General features: G+C 33.8%; 2 protein-coding genes and 1 long non-coding RNA gene across 11 annotated transcripts; 1 reads left to right on the top strand and 2 right to left on the bottom strand.

The window, feature by feature from the left end:
* Positions 1-63: 63 nt before the first annotated feature.
* Positions 64-3,364, top strand: LOC107412000 (NADPH-dependent aldehyde reductase 1, chloroplastic). 2 transcript variants are annotated; one of them, XM_048468136.2, is made up of 4 exons: positions 64-361; positions 477-856; positions 992-1,350; positions 1,449-3,364. In XM_048468136.2, the coding sequence occupies exons 1-4, from the start codon at positions 92-94 to the stop codon at positions 1,469-1,471; spliced, it is 1,032 nt and encodes a 343-aa protein (XP_048324093.2). In that variant the 5' UTR covers positions 64-91; the 3' UTR covers positions 1,472-3,364. The 2 variants fall into 2 exon arrangements, with proteins under 2 accessions (XP_048324093.2, XP_015875176.3); XM_016019690.4 differs by having other exon boundaries at positions 65-361; positions 480-856.
* On the bottom strand, positions 3,064-9,594 carry LOC107412021 (uncharacterized). Of its 2 annotated transcripts, XM_016019716.4 has the most exons (10): positions 8,587-9,594; positions 7,710-8,003; positions 7,322-7,627; positions 7,158-7,226; positions 6,227-6,715; positions 6,074-6,142; positions 5,548-5,712; positions 4,719-4,935; positions 4,283-4,627; positions 3,064-3,821 (listed from the first exon to the last, which is right to left on the bottom strand). In XM_016019716.4, the coding sequence occupies exons 1-10, from the start codon at positions 9,487-9,489 to the stop codon at positions 3,709-3,711; spliced, it is 2,970 nt and encodes a 989-aa protein (XP_015875202.3). In that variant the 5' UTR covers positions 9,490-9,594; the 3' UTR covers positions 3,064-3,708. The 2 variants fall into 2 exon arrangements, with proteins under 2 accessions (XP_015875202.3, XP_015875204.3); XM_016019718.4 differs by lacking the exon at positions 7,158-7,226.
* A 556-nt stretch (positions 9,595-10,150) lies between these two features.
* LOC125421143 (uncharacterized) lies at positions 10,151-15,514 on the bottom strand. 7 transcript variants are annotated; one of them, XR_009634517.1, is made up of 7 exons: positions 14,550-15,514; positions 13,144-13,949; positions 12,216-12,712; positions 12,054-12,122; positions 11,355-11,696; positions 10,857-10,910; positions 10,151-10,759 (listed from the first exon to the last, which is right to left on the bottom strand). It is a non-coding gene; the product is annotated as an uncharacterized LOC125421143 (long non-coding RNA). The 7 variants fall into 7 exon arrangements; XR_009634516.1 differs by lacking the exon at positions 10,857-10,910 and having other exon boundaries at positions 10,151-10,782; positions 13,144-13,548; positions 13,638-13,949; XR_009634514.1 differs by lacking the exon at positions 10,857-10,910 and having other exon boundaries at positions 10,151-10,782; positions 13,144-13,378; positions 13,638-13,949.
* Between the last annotated feature and the right edge of the window lie 7,136 nt (positions 15,515-22,650).

Raw genomic sequence — 22,650 nt, 5'->3', positions numbered from 1 at the left:
TAACGTGTCCACTCCAGCACTTTTTATATAACAAACTCACATTCACAACAATCTTTCAGATCACCATCACCTTCTTCACTCACACTAGTACATGTCCTTTAGATTACTCTCTTCCTCGAAAGCCTTAGCAACCAGAGCTCTCTCTATCCGTTCTCCTCCCAAACACCACCGGAATATCCCATTTCCGGCAACAACCTACAAAACTCACTCTCTTAGAGGCGTACTACCTTTTGTTAGAATGGCTTCCGATGGTCAGCAATTCCCTAGGCAGAAACAAGAAACCCAACCAGGGAAAGAACATATCATGGATCCTAACCCTCAGTACACTTCCAAAGACTACAAGCCCTCTAACAAACTTCAAGTATTTATTAATTATATATTTCCGAAACTTTATATTATACATTTTATTTATTTTTATATGTACTAATCAAGTATGACAATTTTTTTTTTTATTATTATTATTATTTTTTTGGGAGCAGGGAAAGGTTGCACTTGTGACCGGAGGCGATTCTGGGATTGGTAGATCTGTTTGTCACTGTTTTGCTCTGGAAGGCGCAACGGTGGCCTTCACATTTGTGAAAGGTCAGGAAAACAAGGATGCAGAAGATACGCTTCAAATTATCAGGGAGTCCAAGAAACCTGAAGCCCAAGATCCTATTGCCATAGCAGCTGATCTGGGATTCGACGAGAACTGCAAGAAAGTGGTTGATGAAGTTGTCAATGCTTTTGGCCAGATTGATATCCTGGTTAACAACGCCGCGGAGCAGTACGAGTGTACAACTGTGGAAGAGATCGATGAATCAAGACTTGAAAGGGTGTTCAGGACCAACATTTTCTCCTATTTCTTCATGGTCAGGTAAATCAAAACAGGGTATTAAAACAGAGTATATAAAAAGTTTATATATATATATATATGTGTGTGTGTGTGTGTGTGTGTGTGTGTGTGTGTGTATGTATGTGTATGTGGGAGCTTGATGATGATTGTTTTCAGGCATGCTTTGAAGCACATGAAAGAAGGAAGCTCCATAATCAACACGACCTCGATCAACGCCTACAAAGGGAACGCCAGTCTGCTAGACTACACAGCAACGAAAGGTGCCATTGTAGCTTTCACCAGAGGACTCGCACTTCAGCTCGTAAGCAAAGGCATACGTGTTAATGGTGTAGCTCCTGGACCCATCTGGACTCCGTTAATTCCGGCATCATTCACCGAAGGAAAAGTGGAGAAATTCGGGTCCGAAGTGCCGATGAAGCGAGCAGGCCAGCCTATTGAGGTTGCACCGTCTTATGTCTTCCTTGCCTGCAATGCTTGCTCTTCTTACATAAGTGGCCAAGTCCTTCACCCTAACGGTGAGTCTTTGTTTATTAATTTTACATATTTGCTGTGTTCCTACTGTAGTTTGATGTGGGATCAATAATGGGTCCGCTTTGGTTTCGGTATTGTGCAGGTGGAGCAGTGGTAAATGCTTGAGAGGGACCTCCATGATCATAGACATTTCTGATATATATATATATATATATATAGATGTACGTTTTGCTACTGTTTGGTATGGGCATCGTTTTGAAGTTATGGAGTTGGGAGTATGCTTCTAAGGGTTGTATAGCGTCTTTGCCGGTTTGCAAATGTAAGCTGTCACTTTAAATGGCTGTCACTGGTTTGGTTTGTGCTTGCATAATATGGATCATGAGCTCTTTATGGGACTAAAAATGAAGCATATAATTTTGACTACAAATATTAGCAACAATCTCAGTTTTCAAAGTTGCACTGATCAACATGCAAGTTTCCTTACCCTTGGACCAAGGAAAGCTAAACCGAAAATATTATAAGTTCTCTGCCAATAACTCTTTAATGCAATTAAAGCTGGTAAAATGCGACAGGGATAGAACTGAAACCACTGTGTTTTTAACATACATCAGAATGTTGATGAGTGCCTTTTATCACAATGGGGTTAGGAGGTCTATACATCATGCTGTATTAGGATGATGATGATGAAATGGAAGCCTGTGAAAGGGTCCTGACCGAGTAGAACACAAACCATCAAAAAACACCAAAAATAAAAATTACACACCAAAAGAACAAAAACAAAAAACTACATCAAAAGCAATTATACAAAATCAGAAAGAAAGGAAAGTCAAGCACTTCAGCACCAGAAGCAGTGAAAACCCAAACAACAAACAGATGACCAAAAGCAACCTGAAGACATTGCAGAACTAGCAAAATGTCCAGAGGCCGTTTTGGTAGTCAGAATCACCGCCATCCAATCATCCTTGGACCCGACTCCAGCGGCGCCGATGATCTTGGTGTTGTTAAGGTAGGTGATGGGAATGCAAACCGGCATTATAAACCCCATCTACGGGTGCTGTTCATATCGATCTTGCACCTCGTCAAGAGCTTTGGATAGTCGGTGAGTTGCTCGTCGGGACAACGTTGCTGCTATTGGTTATGGGGGGTGGAGTGTTTGTCTTCAAGTTGGTCTGCAGTTTCGCAAATTTCCTTGCCAAGGCTGACAAGCCGAGAGACTGTTACTGTTAAGTGCTTAAATAAGATTGTCTTCCTCAACCGCATCAACTAACCCAAATAATATCAAGTTTTTGAAATTGTATATGTTCCCACTTCAGATTTTAAAGAGAGCAGAAAAAATAGAAAGCACCATACTATGACTTAATTAAGTCATTGCTTCATACCTTTGTTTAGTCGGAATGAATCCATAACAGGCAAGTACTATTCTTATACTGCTCAGCTGATTTTTCTTCTTCTAAAGCTTCCAGCACTCACCGGTGAACTTGAGGTCTTCATTTTTCCTTTTGTTTTTAGCAAGATATATATGGAACCTTTGAAATTTTTTATCCCTCCTTGATCCATAATTTGGCTTTGAGATTTAGAATATAGAATCATTTAATCGGACAATCAAAACTTGACTTCGAGACTTAGAATATAGAATCCTTTAAACGGAATCAAATCTATGCATTGTAGTTGTAATTCCGAATAAAAGTTTGCATGCTTTAAAGCTTGAAACATGAGGTGCAACAGAAAGCGCAAGCCAAACAATAGTCATCTTATAGTTCATGCAACAGAAATTCTTATACATTTTGTATTTAAATCCATATTGTATATCAACCAATCATTTCAGACTCGGTTTCGCAGAACCTAAAATCTAACTATTTGCCTTTACACCCTTTGAACTTGGAAATACATCATAGGAAATGGGAGGAAAGGATTATGAGTGTGGGATGAAGTATTTTGCCTTCAATGTCTCACAATTCTGTTTTCTAGGTATATGGGTGCCTTCTTATTCACCCAGTGAAAAAAATAAAAAATCAAAAAAAAAAAAAAAAAAAAAAAAAAAAAACACATAAAACTAAATATCAGAATGATACAACATTCCTACAACAAATTGCTATGCTACAGCTTCCACAAAAAGAATGGCAATCTGAAAAGAAGGGAGAGGTCCAATACTTGTAGAATCAACCTGAATGCCAGAGTGGAGATGGAGGGGCTCTAAAACTTTCAATTGTTGACTTGCAGCCTGATTATGATCCTAGAACCATTGCATTTTTAACTTTCCCACTTGTTGCAATCCTCAGGAATGGGCAAACCGTAGTTTGTGTCCAAGCTTTACTCCCGTGGAAACAAAAGGATATTTATGGCAATCCAACCAAAAGAGCTTCCGAAGACATTTTCAAACTCCTTTTGCCATGATTTTCGCATTAGCTAACATTTAAATGTGGCAAATCTGGAGGATTTGAACTAATTCGATTTGCCCAAAAGTTTGCAAGAGTTAATAAGTAGTTCTCCTGATTCCAAACCACCATTTTTATGCCTGAACCAGACAAAAAAAGAGAAACGTAGAAATTATCAGGTCAATGAACCTCAAAGAAATACAAACATAAAAAATGATAGAGGGGAATCCAAAATAAGTAAAAGGATTCTAAAGATGGAACTAATAATCAGTTGTTAGATGATGTACACACAGTGCCAAATTACCATCACGTAAAATCACAGTTTCTTTTCATAGTTTAAAACACCATCAGCTGAAGTTTTAATTAATGTGTTGCTCTATAGAAGCAGATAGAAAAGTACAACGAAACTTTAATAAGTTTAAACTCATTTTATCAACATCACTATGTCACATCTCCAAAATAGTGATAATTTAGAGAGATAACCTCTCAGCCATGCATCATGTGCATATCGGCAGTTTAATAGTAACGCAGAGCAAGATGGTTCTTTGCATGACCTGGTGTAACTTGATGTTTCCCAGGATATAAAATCATACATTCATACCTGGTATGGTTCCAGCGGTTAACATTGACAATCGACATGTAGGTTGTTTTTCTGAAAAAACATGGCTTTGAAGTGCTTGTGCATCAAGATCCTGTATATAATTTAAAGAATCCAGTAATGCCTTCACGGTTCTATCATGCTCAGAATCAATTGGTTCAGAAATATTCTGGAGAGCTACATCAAGTCCAGAACTTGACCACAGCATGGTACACTCATTTAGAAGAGAAAACAAGACAGTGGGATCTGCAGAACCTAATAAAACCCATGGCTTGTAAAGTTTGGCAGAGGCTCCAAGAACTTCAACTACTCTAAAAATTTCGCCAAGGGCATGGAAATATTGCCTGCCTGTAATTTCCAAAAAACACATGGTAAGGATAAAATTTGAGGAAAGCAGTATATCGTATGGATGGCATCAATAAAACATCTTTATCATTACCTTTAGGTTCAGATAGTATTTGACTACGAACATTCTTTTGCAATGACTGCTTCCAAATAGAGGCACCATGTTTCAGCTCTTGAGCACAAACAGAGACTATTTTAGACCATGTTGAAACATAATTAGATTGCTCCTCCATAGATGCCAATTTAAGAATCCTTAGTGCCGATGATGCATGATTTGAAAGTTCAACTGCAGATCTCAAATCTTTCTCAGCCTACTCATGTCAAAATACAAAGCAATAAAAGGGTAAGGCATTTGCAAGCATAAGGTAACCAAACTTTCTCAATGGAAAAGGTAAAGTAAACTCTCCCTCCAATTGTGACCCAACATTAAAAACTCTAACAAACATTACTCAAGTCAAAATGAAGTTCAAAACTTATCTGAGTGTCAACATAACATAGCAAAGAAGTTCACTATTTAAACTCACAAATTAAACACAGAGCCAAAAAAACAAAAATTCATGAATTGAAGAGTAGTACCTATTTGATATGAATTTTCATTGCTATTTTTCTCTACCAAATGTAGTTCGAGAAACAAAAACAAAGCCACATGGGCCTGGAGGATAAGTTATTCCTATTGTCCTGAGAGTTGCAGGATGCATATTAAATTGACTTCCAAAAATAAAAGGTCAAAGCAAACTGCCATCATTTCTAACCCAAAATTTTAGTGGGGAAAAATGTTGCAGTAAACAAGGTGAAAAAAATTCTCTGAAGCAAGGCTTCTAAGTTCCATATGGATGTTAATTCACCAAGCAAACATGGAAGCATGTTGCATAGTAAAACATGTAGTTTCAAGGTTCCTCATCTTATCAATGCAAATTACATACCAATAAAATTTGACTTGACAATTGAAATTCTGACTCAAGAACTCTGAACTTTGGTTCCTGTAGAACTTCAAGAAGTTCACCGAGGCATGAATTTCTTGATGAAAGATTCTCCAACTGCAATTCTTTGGAGATCATATTACCTTGGCAAAGTTGATTATAGATATTCTACAACAAGAAAGGATAACAAAGTCAGAAATGCAAGAACTACTCATTCAAAAATAGGATTCTATGTTGCAAAGTTATACTATTTATGCTCCATAATTGTATTTCAAATTTCAAAGAATAGAGAAGCTAATGTAAATTATTGAATAAAATAAATAACAAACATTATCGCCCATACAACCAACTTCACTCTGTACTTCATATTCTATACCTACTCTGCCAACAAGGATTTCAAAATAGTTCCGTATTGAATGGAGAAAAAAAAAAAAAAAAAAAGTTTCTTATAAACGTATAAAAGATATTCAAACAGTTCAACTATAAGGAAACATAATGAATAAAATAGAAGTACTAATTAGTCACCAACCTGGTATTCCTCACCAAGAGCTTTTGCTTTTGCATCTTCCCCAGAAAGAATAGCACCATGTTGAGCTTTCTAACAAAATGCACACTCCGTAAATTTAGTAAGACTAGCATACTAAAAACTTATATCAATAAGGATCATAAAGTGTTCACGAACCTTTAAATTTTCAAGATGGCACAGTGAAACAAAGCACGATTCATCCTTCAACTTGTGATAGAACTCCACACAATCATTTAACTGTAATTTAGTACACGGTGAATCTTGAACATGGGTTATGAAAGTTCGGCCCTGAGCTTTAATATTTGCCGAGGCATCCTTAAATTCCCAGGAATCATCATCAAAATCATCATCATCATTAACAAAATCAGGCTCCCCTGCTCTAGTGGCAGAATACATAGCATTTTCATTTACTTTTGGTGTATGATTCTCAGAAGTAGTCTGCTCAACTTGATTGTATAAACTTGATATAAGGTCATTAATAGATAGACCAGAACCAACAGAATTGACGCTATTTGTTGGCTTTAATGCTGGTTTATGAGGAAAAACATCTTGATGGATTGAGGAATCATCCATTTCCAGTTCTTCATCGCCAAAAATGGATAGGGGCAACGCTTCCCGATTATTGTCTAATTTTACATTATGCCACTGAAAACAATAGAAGGAAAAACAATTAAAATACTTATAAATAAACAAACAAGAAACTAGCAAATTTTACTTTGTGAATGACATACATGCATATTTAAAAGAGCAGGGACCAAAGTATCATGGGTGCTTTAAGTTTAAACAGAGAGAAATTATATCCAGAATTCATCAGAAAGCGAAAAACATAAAAGCGAGAGAGATATAAAAAAAAAAAATAAAAAGTATAGATAATGGGGATTGAAATGTCAAGTTGAGCTGTTCATACCACAATTAATTTCATTATGCTATAACTTTATATCCAAGCCAGTAGCATATTGCTAAGTCAAAAAATTAGAGGTACATAAAAATTGTCCTTCAATGAGTATATGATGTTAATTACAAATATGGTCTCAAGTTCTAGTTTTACCATTATTTGTCAACAAATAAACAAATGGATAGTCACCACCTGAATTTCACTGTCAAATGCAGGTGAAATAACATTGGCTGCAGGACCATGAGCAATCACCGATTCTCCCTATTACAAAACTTGAATTTTGAGTATGCACATTGTTCAAGATATTTAACAGAGAAAAATAAAATAATCAAATTAAGTCAAATAAATTCATTCACCTCATGCTTTGTTTCAGTTTCTGCAAATGCATCCTTAAATTCCCAAAAACTGTCATCAGACTCATCATGCTCATCACCTGGAGAAGAAGTTATTCCAGCATTATCTTGTTTCTTTCCACTGGAATTTGGACCTGAGATGATACCATCTTCAGTCACAGGACTTGGGTTGAAAGTAATCGCAAAGTTCCAATCCCCAGATTCATTGAACACGCCCTCAGAAGCAGCAAAAAAATCATTAGGAACAGGAGCACCATCACCATCCATTGTGTGTCCCACTGGAGCAGTAGGAGAAGCAACCTTTGCTTCCTACAATCAAAATTTAACTATATAAAAACACAAACTTAATAAAAGAAAAAGGCAAAAAGGAAGCTAAATGCAGCTGACTCACTGTCGATGGCTTTACTTGAGCTTCCGAAAATGCATCCTTAAAGTGCCAAAAGTTTACATTAGAATCAACATTTTTAACAATTTCAGAGATATTTGATCCAGTATCAGTATCATTATTCTTGCTTTTAAAGTATGAATCCGAGAAAAGATCATCTTGAGCAAAAGAACTTGGTTTGAAGTCAAATGCAAAGTTCCATTCACCGGTTCCTTGAAAAGTGCCTGGTGGAATGGTAAGATCAATAGGACCATATGTCTGCCCAGCTTCTTTAACATGTTTAGTCCCTCTTCCATCAACCTTCAAATGAGAAAATATCAAACATGATGGATCAGCTCCTATTTCAGACATAATAATATGCCCAACGCAAATTCTAAAATTTGAGTTGTAATCAAGTCTGCAAAAACTTCATCGACAAACTTAACCACATTAAAGAATATAAAGAGATTGAACACTGAAGATTAGTACCAAATTTCCAAGAAAACTATACGGTTGATACTAAGGAAACGAATATGCAGAACATACCCACCTGAAATTTCCCAGTCTATCCACCTATATGGCGACTAATAACACCTTATTCCAGATATAAAATCAAATATAATCAATTAATTATTTATAAAGAAATTTATCTACCCGAATTAATTTAGCTTTTAGCTTTTAAATATATGTTACTAAACCAGGAGCTTCATTCATATCCGATTGCGCCTGCTCTCGCCAACCTGCCTCTATTTGAATTATCTTAAAATGAAAACAAAAAAGACACAAATACTATCTTCATTTCCTTAGTCAACATAGTAAAAAACCACATACTTGATAGGTCAATCAAATGAGAATAGAAAAAAACTGTAATTCTGCATTGGAATTTGGAATACACATTGCTAACCTGTTTCTCCGCTTCTGCGCCTTTAAATTCCCAGCCATCATCATCACGATCTTCACTTTGTTCTACAAAATGGGAATCCAATTTATTTGAATCCGGGTTCATACCATCAAGTTTCGACTCCAACCCATTTGTATTAGAATTTACACCATGAAAGTAGGAATCAAGCACAGTAGAATTCGAATTCAACCCATTTGAATTCGATTTGACGCCATTAATAGTTGAATCAAATCGATTTGTAACAGTATTCGTATTAGGCGGACTGGAATCAAACCCATTTGCATTTGAAACTAAGCCATCGAAGTTAATACTGGATCCATTTGAATTGGAACTCGAACTCCCTCCATTCATATTCAATTCCTGAGTCGGCCCCTTTTGAGGCTTGATCTGCGGGCTCTGATTATACAAATTAGCGATTAAGTCTTTAATCCCATCTCCTACATTTAAATTCGAATCCTTTTCCGTAGAACCATCTTTCTCATGAAAGAAAACAGCCTCATTGGCACCAGATTTCTCCTCCTTCTCCTCCTCCCCAAACAAAGAGAGCGGCAGAGCCCCCTGAAGTTTCACCCATTGAGACTTATCCGAATCAGCTCGACCCGAAGACGGAACCCGACTCATCAACGATTCATTATGTACAGAATTCCCAAGAGGGTCTAAGGGTTTTTGGTTCTGGAAATGGTTGAGAGGCGGTTGGGAGTGTGAGAATCCATTGGGAAGCTCGAATCCAACAGTGATCTGATTGGCTTGTGGGGTGATGAAATCACCCCAGTCATCGTCGGAGAAGGAGGAATCACGACCGTTGATCTTCGGATTCGGATCGACGACAGTGGCAGTATTTTGATTAGGGAACGTCGGCGCGAACCTGAACTCTCCGAAGCCCTCGTCGTCATCTTCGTCTGCCATAGATGAGGGCTTTGAAGCCCCGTATCTCTCTCTGTTTCTCGGAGTACGGCTCTCTCAGAGCTCTGGTTTCAGGAGGCTTTTGGTTGTGCGCACGTGTTCCTTTTTAGAGCTTGGTATGGTGGATCTGACGTGGACATTGGGCCAGCACAGCTAAGCATTACCTGGTTTCGGCTTTGGGTCCGGTTCGGATCTTTGGATCCCTATTATGACTGCGCCGCATTTGGTCTTACTTTCATTTTCCCAAAATAATATTAAAAAATAAGTAATTCCCTAAACAATTTGAACTTTGTATTTAAAATAATCCCTCATTTTATTATTATTATTTTTTTTTTTTGGGTAACATTCACGTTTCTATCTGCCATTAGATGACTCTGATCAACTGCGTATTTTGTACACTCTAATATTAGTGATATATAACTTACAGAAAAAAAAAAAAAATGCCTCCCCAAAATTCCAGTCGCCAAACTTTTATATAATATTGACAATCCAATACGATGATACCACTTAGTTTTGGTCATGAACTTAGTTTAGGTCGTTAAATATTTTTTTTTCCCTTCCAAATTTATGTTTTGAGTCTTTTTGACTGTAAAACATATTAATCTTTTAACATTCAAAAAAATTGAAGGACAATATATTGTAATTCAAATTGTCCCTAAAGGAGTGAGCCAAAAAAAAAGTCCCTAATCGTATTTCCATAAACGGATAAGTGCATACCCTTGTATAAGAAAACATTTAAAAGCAACACGATTACAAACACCCAGCAAAATGAATCAAAAGCGAACAACATTTCAGCTGTTAAGCAAAGCAATGAAGATCCACCCCACCAAAGATTCAATCAAGCAAATGAAGCAAGCGAAGCAAAAGAGAGTGCAGATTCATTAGAAAAGCTTCCATTGAAACTACAACTGGTAACAACCACAACCATCCATTGATCTTGGGAGCCGACCCCAATTCTAGTATACTTTGGATTAAGCGGAATCTTAGTCTCAGTGTAATCTTCAATCAAAAGCGCCTCAGTCAGTTTTGGTATGCAAGTTGGCAACATTGCGGCTTCTTTTGTGGTATTGATATCTATGTTGCATTTGTCCAGCAGCGTCTGGTAATCCAGGGAGTTTGAGAACCATACAAGGCTGATACAAGGAATCTCACTTGCACGCGAACATGGTTCGTCTTTCAGACTCTCTGCAACTTTGTTGACGAAGCAATCAGCATTTCCATTTTTCGAGAAAGCAGTAAGGTTGCAGTACGACGTCCCGAAATTGTTTATCTCCTGGAATATTTTCTCTTCGATTACTGATATTAAACAAGGCAGGAGAATAATAATGAGCTTTTCAGACAACATAAAAGCAAGCACAAAATTCACATACCATTTACAATATATATATACGTGTGTGTCTGTTTTACAAAGAGAGAGGATTGAGCTGGAGATGCGAAGAAAAGGCATAGATTAGAAGGAAGGGAAACAGAGTAGTTAGTTTGAGGAATGGCGTGTTTCTAATTTCAAAGCCCAAAGAATGGATTATTGGTGTGAGATATTGACATGAAAATTAAAAATAAATAAATAATTAATTAAAATTAAAAATTTTAAAAAAAAAAATTCCAGATTGAGGGAAAGGTATAAAGAAATCAAGCACTACTGCTTGTCTCTCAATGTGTTCCCTTTTGTATTCATATTGTAAAAGTACTATTCTTTGCATTTTTCTTTTTTTTCCTTTTTTAAATATTAAAAGCGTAGCTTGGATAACAAAACCAATGCCACTTGGGCCTGGGAGAACAACGCATTTCTATTGTGCTGAGATTTATAGGATGCATAGAAACTGACTCCCAAAAACAAAAGGTCAAAGCAAACTTACATCCCTTCTCACCTAAAATTAGAGGAAATAAACAAGTTGCCGTAAACAAGGTGATAAAAATCTCTGAAGCCAACTGAAAAATCTCCCAAGTTCCATTGGGATGCTAATTCACCACATAAACGTGGAAGCATGTTGCATGGTAAAACATGTAGTTTCATGGCTCCTCATCTTACCAATGCAAATGAGTACCAATAAAAATTGTTTTGAAAACTGAAATTCTGACTCAAGAACTTTGAACTTTGGTTACTGGAGAACTTCAAGAAGTTCACTGAGGCATGTATTTCTTGATGAAAGATTCTCCAACTGCAATTCTTTGGAGATCATATTATCTTGGCAAGGTTGATTATAGAGTTTCTGCAATAAGAAAGGAAAAGGAAGTCAGAAATCCAAGAACTACTCGTTTAAAACTACAACTCTATGTTGCAAAGCTAATACTACAAATGGCCTACAATGGTATTTAAAATTCAAAGGACAGTGATGATAATACAAATTATTGAATAACACAAATAACAAATATTATCGTCCAACTACAAAAACAACCAACTTCACTCTGTACTTCACATTCTATGCCCACTCTGCCAACAAGGTTCTAAAAATAGTTCCGTACTGAATGAAAAGAAAAAAGTTCTTATATATCCATAAAAGACATTTAAACAGTTCAACTATAAGGAAACATTATGAATAAAATAGAAGTACTAATTAGTCACTGACCTGGAATTCCTCACCAAGAGCTTTTGCTTTTGCTTCTTCACCAGAAAGAGCAGCACTACTTTGAGCTTTCTAACAAAATACGCATTTCACAAATTTAGTAATGGTAGCATTAGCATATTAACAACTTATATATCAAAGAAATATTATAAAATGTTCACCAACCTTTAGATTTCCAAGATGGCCCAATGCAACGAAGCATGATTCATCATTCAACTTGTGATACAACTCCACACAATTGACAATCATTTAACTGTAATTTAGTATATGGTGAATCTTGAACACAGGCTACATAAGTTTGGTTCTGGGCTGTAGCATTTGCAGAGGCATCCTTAAATTCCCAGGAATCATCATCAAAATCATCATCCTGATTGAGAAGATCAAGCTCCACTCCTCTTATGGAAGAATAAATCCCATTTCCATTTACTTTTGGGGTATGATTCTCAGAAGTGTTTGGCTCAACTTGACTGTATAAACTTGATATGAGGTCACTAACAGATAAACCAGAACCAGCAGATTTGATACTATTTATTGGCTACAATGAAGGTTTATGTGGAAAAACATCTTGATGGATTGAGGAATCATCCATTTCCAGTCCTTCATCGCCAAAAAATGGATAGGGGCAAGGCTTTCCAATTATTCTCCAATTTTACATTATTCCACTGAAAACCATAGACTGAACAAAATTAAAATACTTGTATAATAAATTAACAAGAAAGTAGCACATTTAACTTAGCGAATGACATGCATGCACATTTAAAAGGCGGTTTAAGTTTAAACAGAGAGAAATTATATCCATATCAATTTATCATACAATTTATCAGAAAGCTGAAAAACATAAAAAAGAGAGAACTATAAAATGGATAGATAATGGGAACTGAAATATCAAGTTGAGCTGTTCATACCACAATTTCAGTAAGCTATAATTTTATATCCAAGCTAGTTGCAAATTGCTAAGTCAAGAAAAAGATAATTTACATAAAAAATTGTCCATTAATGAATATATAACGATAATGATAATTCTTAAATATGATCTAGAATTCTAGTTATAATATTTTATTTCAATAAATAAATATACGGAAAGAGTCACCACCTGAAATTTCTCTGTCAAATGCATGTGGGAATAACATTGGCTGGAGGACTGTGAGCAATCAACGCTTCTCCCTATTTACAAAACTTGAATTTTGAGTAAATATCAAATTAAGTCAAACAGTTTCATTGCGTTGTTTCACTTGAAGGAAGCATTTTCCCAAACATCGTCATCAGGCTCATCACCTGGAGAAGAAGTTATTCCTGCAATATCTTGTTTCTTTCTCTAGAATTAGAACCTGAAATAATACCATCTTCAGTGACAGAACTTGGGTTGAAAGTAAATGCAAAGTTTTAATCCCCAGATTCATTAAAAACCGCTCAGATGCAGTAAAAACATCATTAGGACCACAAGCACCATCACCATCTATTGTGTGTCCCACCAAAGAAGCAGGAGACGCAACCTTTGCTATTTCCGACAACCAAAAGTTAAACTTATAAAAACACAAACTCAACAAACGACAAAAGAAAAAAGGAATCTAAATGCAGCTGACTGACCATATTTGGCTTTACTTGAGCTTCCGAAAATGCATCCTTAAAGTGCCAAAACTTTACATCAGAATCAACAGTTATAACAACTTCAGAGACATTTGATCCAGTATCAGTTTCAATATTCTTGCTTTTAGAGTACGAATCAGAGGAAAGATCATCTTGAATAAAAAAACTTGGTTTGAAGTCAAATGCCTTCCATTCATCAGTTCCTTGAGAAGTGGCTGATGGAATGGACACATCAATAGAACCATGATCGGTACTGCCATATCAAAATGTCTGTCCAGCTTCTTTAAGATGTTCGGTCCATCTTCCGTCAAGCTTTAAATGAGAAAATGTCAAACTTGATGGAACAACATATTAATTCATTTATGCTTGTATTTAAGACATTAAGATGCCCAAAATGCAAATAATAATATTTGAGTTGTAATCAAGTGTGCAAAAACTTCATTGACAAATTTAAGCACAGTCAAGAACATACAGAGATTCAACAATGCAAATTAGTACCGAATTTCCAAGAAAAATGCATGGTTGATACTAAGAAAACGAATTTGTAAAACAATACCGGCCTGAATTTCCTTCTCTATCCACCCACGTATCTCTATTGACATTTAGTCCTGGCAACTAATCAACTCCTTGTTCCAGATATAAAAATTAAATATAATCAATTATACTTATAAAGAAACTTATCTGCCCGAATTAATTTAGCTTTTAAATATATGTTAGTAAACCAGGAGGTTCATTCGGTACCCGCCTATATTTTAATTATCTTAAAATCAACACAAAAAGACACAAGGACAGTATCTTCATTTCCTTAGTGTGTGCTCGGCAACAAAGAGAAAAACCACGTACTTGAAAGGTCAATCAAACGAGAATGAAAAAACTCTACTTCTACATTGGATTGGAATACATGTTGCTAACCTGTTTTTCCGCATCTGCGCCCTTCAATTCCCAGCCATCATCATCATCATCATCAAGATCCTCATTTTGTTCTACAAAATCGGATTTCAACTTATTTGAATTTCGGTTTATACCAACAATTTTCGAATCCAACAACCCGTTAATATTGGAAATTTTACCATGAAAATTGGAATCAAGCACGGTATAATTCGAATTCAACCCATTTGAATTTGAATTGACGAAATAAATATTTGAATCAAACCGGTTTGTAACCGTATTCATATTAGGAGAACTGGAATCAAACCCGTTTGCATTAGAAACTGAGCCATCGAAGTTCATACCGGACACGTTTGAATTGGAATGCGAGCTCCCAACATTCATATTCAATTTCTGATTCGACCCTTTTTTTTTAGACTTAATCTGCGGGGCTCTGATTAAACAAATTTGCCGTTAAATCGTTAACCCCCCTACATTTAAATTCGTAATATTTTCTAAGAATCATCTTTCCCATGAAAGAAAACTGTCACACCGTCAACGACCGTAGGCTCATCGACGCCAGAGTTCTCCCCCTCCAATTCCCCAAACAAAGATCTCCCCGATGTTTCACCCACTGAGCCTTACCCGAATCCGGGTCCTCATCGACGATTCATTATTTACAGACTTCCCAGAATGGTCTAAGGGTTTGTGGCTCCTATTGGCTTTTGGGAGGGTGGGAATCCATTGGAAAGCTCGAAACCAACATTGATCTTATTGGCTTGTGGGGTGACCATCGTCGCCTGAGAAGGAAGAATCACGGCCGTTGATCTTCGGATTCGGATTGATGACAGTGGACATAGTATGTTTAGGGAACTTCGGAGCGAACTTGAAGTCTCATCGTCTGCCACAGGTGAGGGCTCTGAAACACCATGTCTCTCTGTTTCTCTGAGTACGGTTCCCACCCATAGAGCTCTGGCTCCAGGAAGGCTAGGTTTCGACCGACATGATTATCTATTTATTACAATCTATTAAATTTAATTTTAAATTATAATTTTATTTATAATATATTATTTAATAAATAAAAAATATTATAAAATAAATTTATTTTGTAAAAACACATAAAATTTATATGTTATGAGTTAAGATTTACAAATATAATTTGAAAATATATTATTATAAAATTTAAATATTATATTTTAATTTTTTAATGTTTAAATTATTTTTATGTTGTTTTTTTAATTATTATTTTTAAATTATTTTAAAAAATGAGCTTAATTTTCAAATTAGTAAAAGAGATATACTAATAAACAAATTAACTTTTAATAAATAGATTGATTTTGAATTAATATATTAATTTTTAATAAATAAGTTAATTTTTGGATGAGTAAATCAATATTTAGGTTAATAGATCAATACGATCTGTTAAAATAATTATGTTAAACGGATCATATCAGATTGATCTGTTTATACACAGATTGGGTTAGTGTTTTAGATACCTAACATGATTAATAAACGGATCGGATTAGGATTTAGCATTTTTGATAAAATTATTAAATGGATTGACACGAACACAATACATAAACACGAATTGCCACTTCTAAACATAACACTATAGCATAGCATTGGCTTGTGTTACAACTTTTATATGGAAGGTTTTCTTCCTTGTAAGTAAATGCATGAAGTTTCTTTAGACAACAACAACAACAACAACAAAAAAAAAAAAAAGAGCACAAACAGAAGCCAAAATTGATTGCTAGTGGAAAATTACTTATGGGCTGTGTTAGTATTGCATGTTCAGCCACTTTCAAATAGTTCCCTTATTCCTCAACAGCCTGACCTGGCGGTACAGAATACCACCATCGACGAAGGGTTCATCAATGGGTAGAAAATCTATGGTAGTAGACAATCCCGTTAAAAAGCATACCCATCTGATCTTGTTCCTCATGAGTGGGTGGATTAAGGATGTCAAAGATATCAAATGTGTCTAAAATGAGATCGTGAACCTTGGTGTCCTTCAACGCCATGAGAGCAAGAGAGAGAGAGAGAGGAGGTCTGAGCGAGAGGGAATTCTGAAGGAGGAAGAATGAGGGAATGGGGAGAACCGTGAGGGAACGAAGTGAGGGAATGAGGGAACGAAGTGAGGGAATGAGGATATATAGGAGGAACCTAAGAGAGTGGGGGGAATGAGGAATGGGGATATATAGGAGAAGCATGAGAGAGAGAAAAGCTCCTTGTTAAGCAAGGAATGAGAAGGGGTAAAAAGGAATAAAACCATTAAAAAATTAAAAAAAAAATCATTGAAAATATAGAATCTACTTAAATGTATATAAATTTATAAAAGTTATAAAAATTTGCATATGATGTATATATATTTCCATTTATATTTTCGTACATGATAGGTCATGAGAGTTCACCTTATGTAAATCTATTTGTAAGATAACAAATGGGCATGAACATACCATTACTAAATTAGTTCTAGTTTCTAACACAGGAAAATCAATATTAAATATGTGCATCTTCATATCCACACAAATTATGTATTAATAATAACAAAAATAAGATAGTGTTTAATTTACTATACAAAAAGACACTCTAGTTCTATTTTATTTAATCAATAGTTTAACTATTTACTATACAAACTGAAAATTATTAATTATACCATAACAGCACCATAATGTTTCTTCTTACATACGTATTATCATTATGATAACACCATAACACTTCCTCTCACATGTACATTTAGCTTCCTCATTTCACCTCCTAATATGATCTTTCTTGGTTTCTCGATTTGCAATACTGTGCTTCTCGATTCAACTTGTTTGAAACTTTGAAACTCTCTAATTGCCTAGAGCTGAAAAATATTCTTAAAATAGCAGCGTACTAGGATATCCTAAGCTAAGTTACATATTATGTTATATCCCAATGATCAATATGAAGATAAATTTGATGATCAATTGTAATTATTATTATTTTTATCTTATTAATGAAAAAAAACAATGATCACAATAAACTAAATATTTACCTTTTTTTGATACCTAGAGAGTTGTTGTCCTTCCTTAGCATTTAGAACCTTCAATTCTATGCAGCGAACACTTTTTTGTTTGACCGTTAAGCGGTCCCATCAGAGAAGTTCCTGCTAGCTTCCAATATACTTATGGCTCAATACTTTGAAAATAACCTAGACAAGAAAGAAAACTTTCATTAGGAATATTCTTACTTAGTTGGCTATCCAATCAATGAGATTATTGGTATTGGTAGAAATAAGAGAAAAAATACAAGATTTAAAAGAATACAAGATTTTCCCTTTCCTTGGTGCCCTAATTTAAAAATAAGTTATTAAATTAAAATTAAAAAACAAATTAAAAAACTTACCTCATCGTCTATCGAACTAGGTGGTGGAATAACTAGTTGACGCCTTCCATCTGCATTTTTTTGAAGCATAGGTATCAATATCTCCTTTAGTTCATCTAAGTCACAATTTGCATTCGCTACGCCTTTTATTCAGATGGTTTACAATGTCCCCGATGAAGTAGTCCTTACCGTCATTCAATAGTTGTCAGATGCTGGTACGAGGAGGCAATGGAGTCTTCATCATGTTAGGTGAGAAAGAAAATAGAAAACAAAGAGAGAGAAAAAGATCCTTAATTTTTAGGTTTTTGATGCTTTAGTATGTAGACAAGGTGAACCTCTCTTTGTATTTATATAGGTGGTCATATGATCATAAAGCTTAATATATTTTGTCCTTTTTTTATGATGTGATACATAAAGGAAATGTCATATCCTATGTAAACTAATTTTCATTGGGATAACCAGTGATAGAGATGACCAAATTGATTGTCAACTAAAGGAACTATATACTCACTAATTTTGTGTTTTTAATTCTTGTACTTTTTCTCTTGTTTTCTAGTAATACCAATAATCTAGATGATTGAATAAACAAATAAGTAGGAATCTTCCAGATGAAAGTTTTCTTTCTTGGATGAAAGCTTTTCTTCTTGTCCAGTTTATTTTTAAAGCATTGAGCCATAACTATATTGGAAAGCCGGCAGAAACTTCTCTGATGGGCTGCTTAACAATTGTCCTGTAGCCAATGGTTCTAAAAGTGTTCGTTACATAGAATTGAAGGCTCTAAATGCTAAGGAAGGACAACAAATCAAAGTCGATTTGCTTTATAATCTTTTTATATCAATGAATTTCTATGAAATGGTTTTATAGAAATTCGTGTTATCAAAAAAAGTTTCTGCAATTATTTCTAATATGGAATGAGTCAATCATTCACTTTAATATCTTATTGAACAAAACAAGGTGATATTGCATTTTCATTAATCTAGAATGTCGATTTTTAGGAAGTATCATGATCATCCAATAAAAAGAGTTTCCAATTTTTCAAATAAATGATTTGAAGACTTGTTGATTCTAACAATTGCTTCCTAATTTATCTTTATATTGATCATTAAAAAAAAAAAAAAAAACATAATATGTAACTTAGCTTGGGATATCTTAATATGCTACCATTTTATGAATATTCTTCAGCTCTAGCTATTAGAGAGTTTCAAAGTTTCAAACAAATTGAATTGAGTAGCATACTTTTTCGAATAAGGAAACTAAAAAAGATCATATTAGAAGGCAAAATGAGGAAGCTAAATTTACATGTAAGAGGAAGTATTATGGTGGTATCATAATGATACGTACATAAGAAGAAATGTTATGGTGATGTTATGGTATAATTAATATTTTTCAATTTGTATAGGAAATTGTTAAACTATTGATTAAATAAAAATTTCCTGAAATTTCACTAATAAATTCCAATTTTTTAATAAATTTTAATATTTATGTAGTTGTTTCTATGTTTTATAATATTTGATATTTTTTATCGATACTAATATTTTAAACCTTACCAATATACTTGTGTTTCAGGGCTTTTGCAAATAAATTAATTTAAAAATAATTGAATTTAACAAAAATAACTTGAATAATTAAAAAAATTTAAAAATAACCTCTTAAAATTAAAAATACCCAATCTACTCACTAAGCTATGCTTTTCATGTCAACAATTTGGCAATATTCCATCCTACTATTTACCAATTATAGGGACTAGGGAGAATGAATAAAATGTTCCTACGTGGTGGACATCGAATGTAAATAAATTCCAATTGCTCTCTCCCCAGTCGTGCTCAAGGGTACATCCATTTAACTTTCTTTTTTCTTTTTTTTTTTCCTTATTTCTATAAAAAATAAAAAGGTTTTTACTTTTGCAAAATAAAAAAACAATTAAATGAAAGGTTGGTCTTGATACACAGCCATTATATAGTTTCTTTTTCTGGTGAACTTTTATATGTCTTTATGAATATTTAATATTATAATATTATATATAAATATATATATATATATATATATATATATGTATATATATGCTAATCTTGAATCACTTTGTTCATTACCCATCTCAAGTTATAGAGTCTGATATGTACATATGAATTCAGTGATTTAATTTCTTAAAATAAATTAAAAATTGTAATATAAAGTAAGACTATTTTCACTGTAATTAAATTGCAACAAGAATATTCACCCAAAAAATTTTTAAAAAGTGCAAGAATAAAAGTGTGCTTGAGAGTGTTTTTTTTTATTTTTTATTTTTATTTTTTAATAATAAGCATTTATTTTTCACGATACTTTATTAATACACATTTAATAAAATAAGTGAAAAAAATGTTTGGTTATATAACATAGCATGTTTAAATTTGTTTTTTAGTATTTTTATATTTTACTTAATGCTCTCAATGCTTTTTTTTTTTTTTAAATCCTGAAGCACTTATCTATTAAGCTTTCAATTTTTAAATTGACCAACAAAAAATTTAAAAATTGAAAAAATAATTTTTTTTATCATTAATCAATGAATTAATTTTTAATCTTGTTTTATAAATTGAATAAATTAGTTAATTTTTTTCAATTTTTAAACTTTTTCTTAATCAATTTAGAAATTAAGAATTTATTATGAATCAAGTTATAAATTGAGTGTATAATATGGAACATTTTAAATTTTATAATCAATATTCAACCATTCCAAATTACAGGTATCAAAATACAGTTAATTTTAAATTAAATAAGTTTAGTTTAGGCAAACAATTTGAATGTGACCGAAATTTCTCAATACTTTAATGTAGGGTAATGGACAACTTCTTTATTTTTTTTCCGAAATAAATTAAAACCTCCCTTGTTTATTTATTTATTTATTTTTGGCTAAAGTTGAAATCTAACCTTTGGTTCTTTTAAGATGTTGAACGAAGAATGGAGGGATCGTTTTTATTTTTATTTTTTCCCTAATATTTTTTTTATATCTTTAGAAAATTTTAATATAAACTTCTGAATTAGTGCCTATTTGATGCTTGCTTAAAATATATATTATATATTTGTCCCAATAACAGTGCAAAGTTCAAACATGCTTTTTATTTTTATTTTCTTCCTTATTCTCTCTAATCAAAAAAATGTTCTTTTAGGTAAATTTTATTACCCAAAACAAAAAAGTTTTGTTGGTAAATTTATCTAGGTTTTATGATTTTACCTCCACAAATTAGATTTTTCTTTCTTCTTTTTTCTTTTTATTTTATTATTATTATTATTAGTTGTGAAAATTTGAACAAAATCAATTGACTATGATTACGTCAGCTGCCATCCCACTGATAATGAATACAGTGGTAAACTCTTTACGAATACTCACCTCTATTAAGATCAAATAAAAACAACATATAATGAGATTTAAATAGACACTTCCTTAATTCCACCAAGTTACTAAGGAAAAAAAAAGGCCAAAATGACATGTCGTTTTTACTTGTCATTCCATTTCACATGGCAAGTACGTTTTGGTGATGGCCTTGGTCTTCAACGCAATGGATGAGCCAGCCCAACCCCAAATCATCACCAGCCCAGTCTCGTCGTTGTCGCTAAGACTTATCACTTCACTAAACTCCGTTGTTATTAATGATGTGTATGCTCAACTATTCTTGTTCCTAATTACGCTCAACAATAATATTTGTGTTTATTGCTAGTCAAAAAAGCCGATATTGTCTTGTTACCAACCTGCTACTTTCTAGTGTGTATTTACCCCATTCAAAGAAAAGTAATGGCTATTGAAGGAAATTTTTAAACATCTTCCTATGTTCTGTTATCCTAGATATGGGTTTCTACTGCTAAATACATAAATACCAAATACACATACACAAGAAGAAAATGATAGAAAAATCTGTTAGTCAAGGGGAAAATTTGATTCTTTGGCCTTAAGACAATTTTCGCCCCGCACTGGTGCTCAACGGATTAATAGATGGCGAATGTCTCCCAGGATACAACGACTAATTTCTAAGAATAGTAACACTTCAAATTCTCAAAAACAATAAACAACTTTATCTTTCACTCTCTCTCTGTTTTATGAATGAATAATGCAAAAAACAAAAATAACGAAATTTTTTTTTTGTTATTATTATTTAGTGGTAGAAAATGAATTGTTATTATAGAAAAGATTGCATCTATATGAAGATACCCAATGCTTCAAAATATACAAAGCGTTAAAAGTTGCTTCATTTCCAATACCATGCACCTTTCCACTTTGAAGATGTATTCTTTCACTAGAACACTATTTTTTATTATTTATTTATTTAAAAATAAAACTATAATATTTTAAGTATTATGACAACCAAATAAATAAATAATATTTATAATTTCTATTCATAAAATTCCTACATGTTTATTGTATTATACTTTCAAATTAAGTTAAGGTTCTCCCAAATAACGAAACATATGAAGGCATAAAAGATTATGCAAGCTGTATTGTGCATTAAAAGCATATGATTTCAATTACCTGTAAGCAACTATTGGCACAGCCAATATTGTCATCCCATCTACGCTTAACACAACTATGGTGTTTTGCTAGTCGTCGGTTACTTTTCTCCTCCCTCACTGGAACATATTTCCGATAGCTTCTACTGCATATAAGTAGTAAGCTTCAACCCTTTTGCTCTGCCATAGCAAATCTCACACTTGATTATGCCGGATTATACCCCTACAGCTAGCTATCCTTCCTAAACTAGACCTTTATAGGCCAACCATGCTCCTCATGCCCTATTCAACCTTTCCCATCCTCTCACAATGGTTT

This window comes from Ziziphus jujuba, chromosome 10, assembly GCF_031755915.1.
Source record: "Ziziphus jujuba cultivar Dongzao chromosome 10, ASM3175591v1".
Lineage (NCBI taxonomy): Eukaryota > Viridiplantae > Streptophyta > Magnoliopsida > Rosales > Rhamnaceae > Ziziphus > Ziziphus jujuba.
The sequence above is the reverse complement of the archived record's forward strand: the minus strand, read 5'-3'. Positions and strand labels throughout refer to the sequence as shown.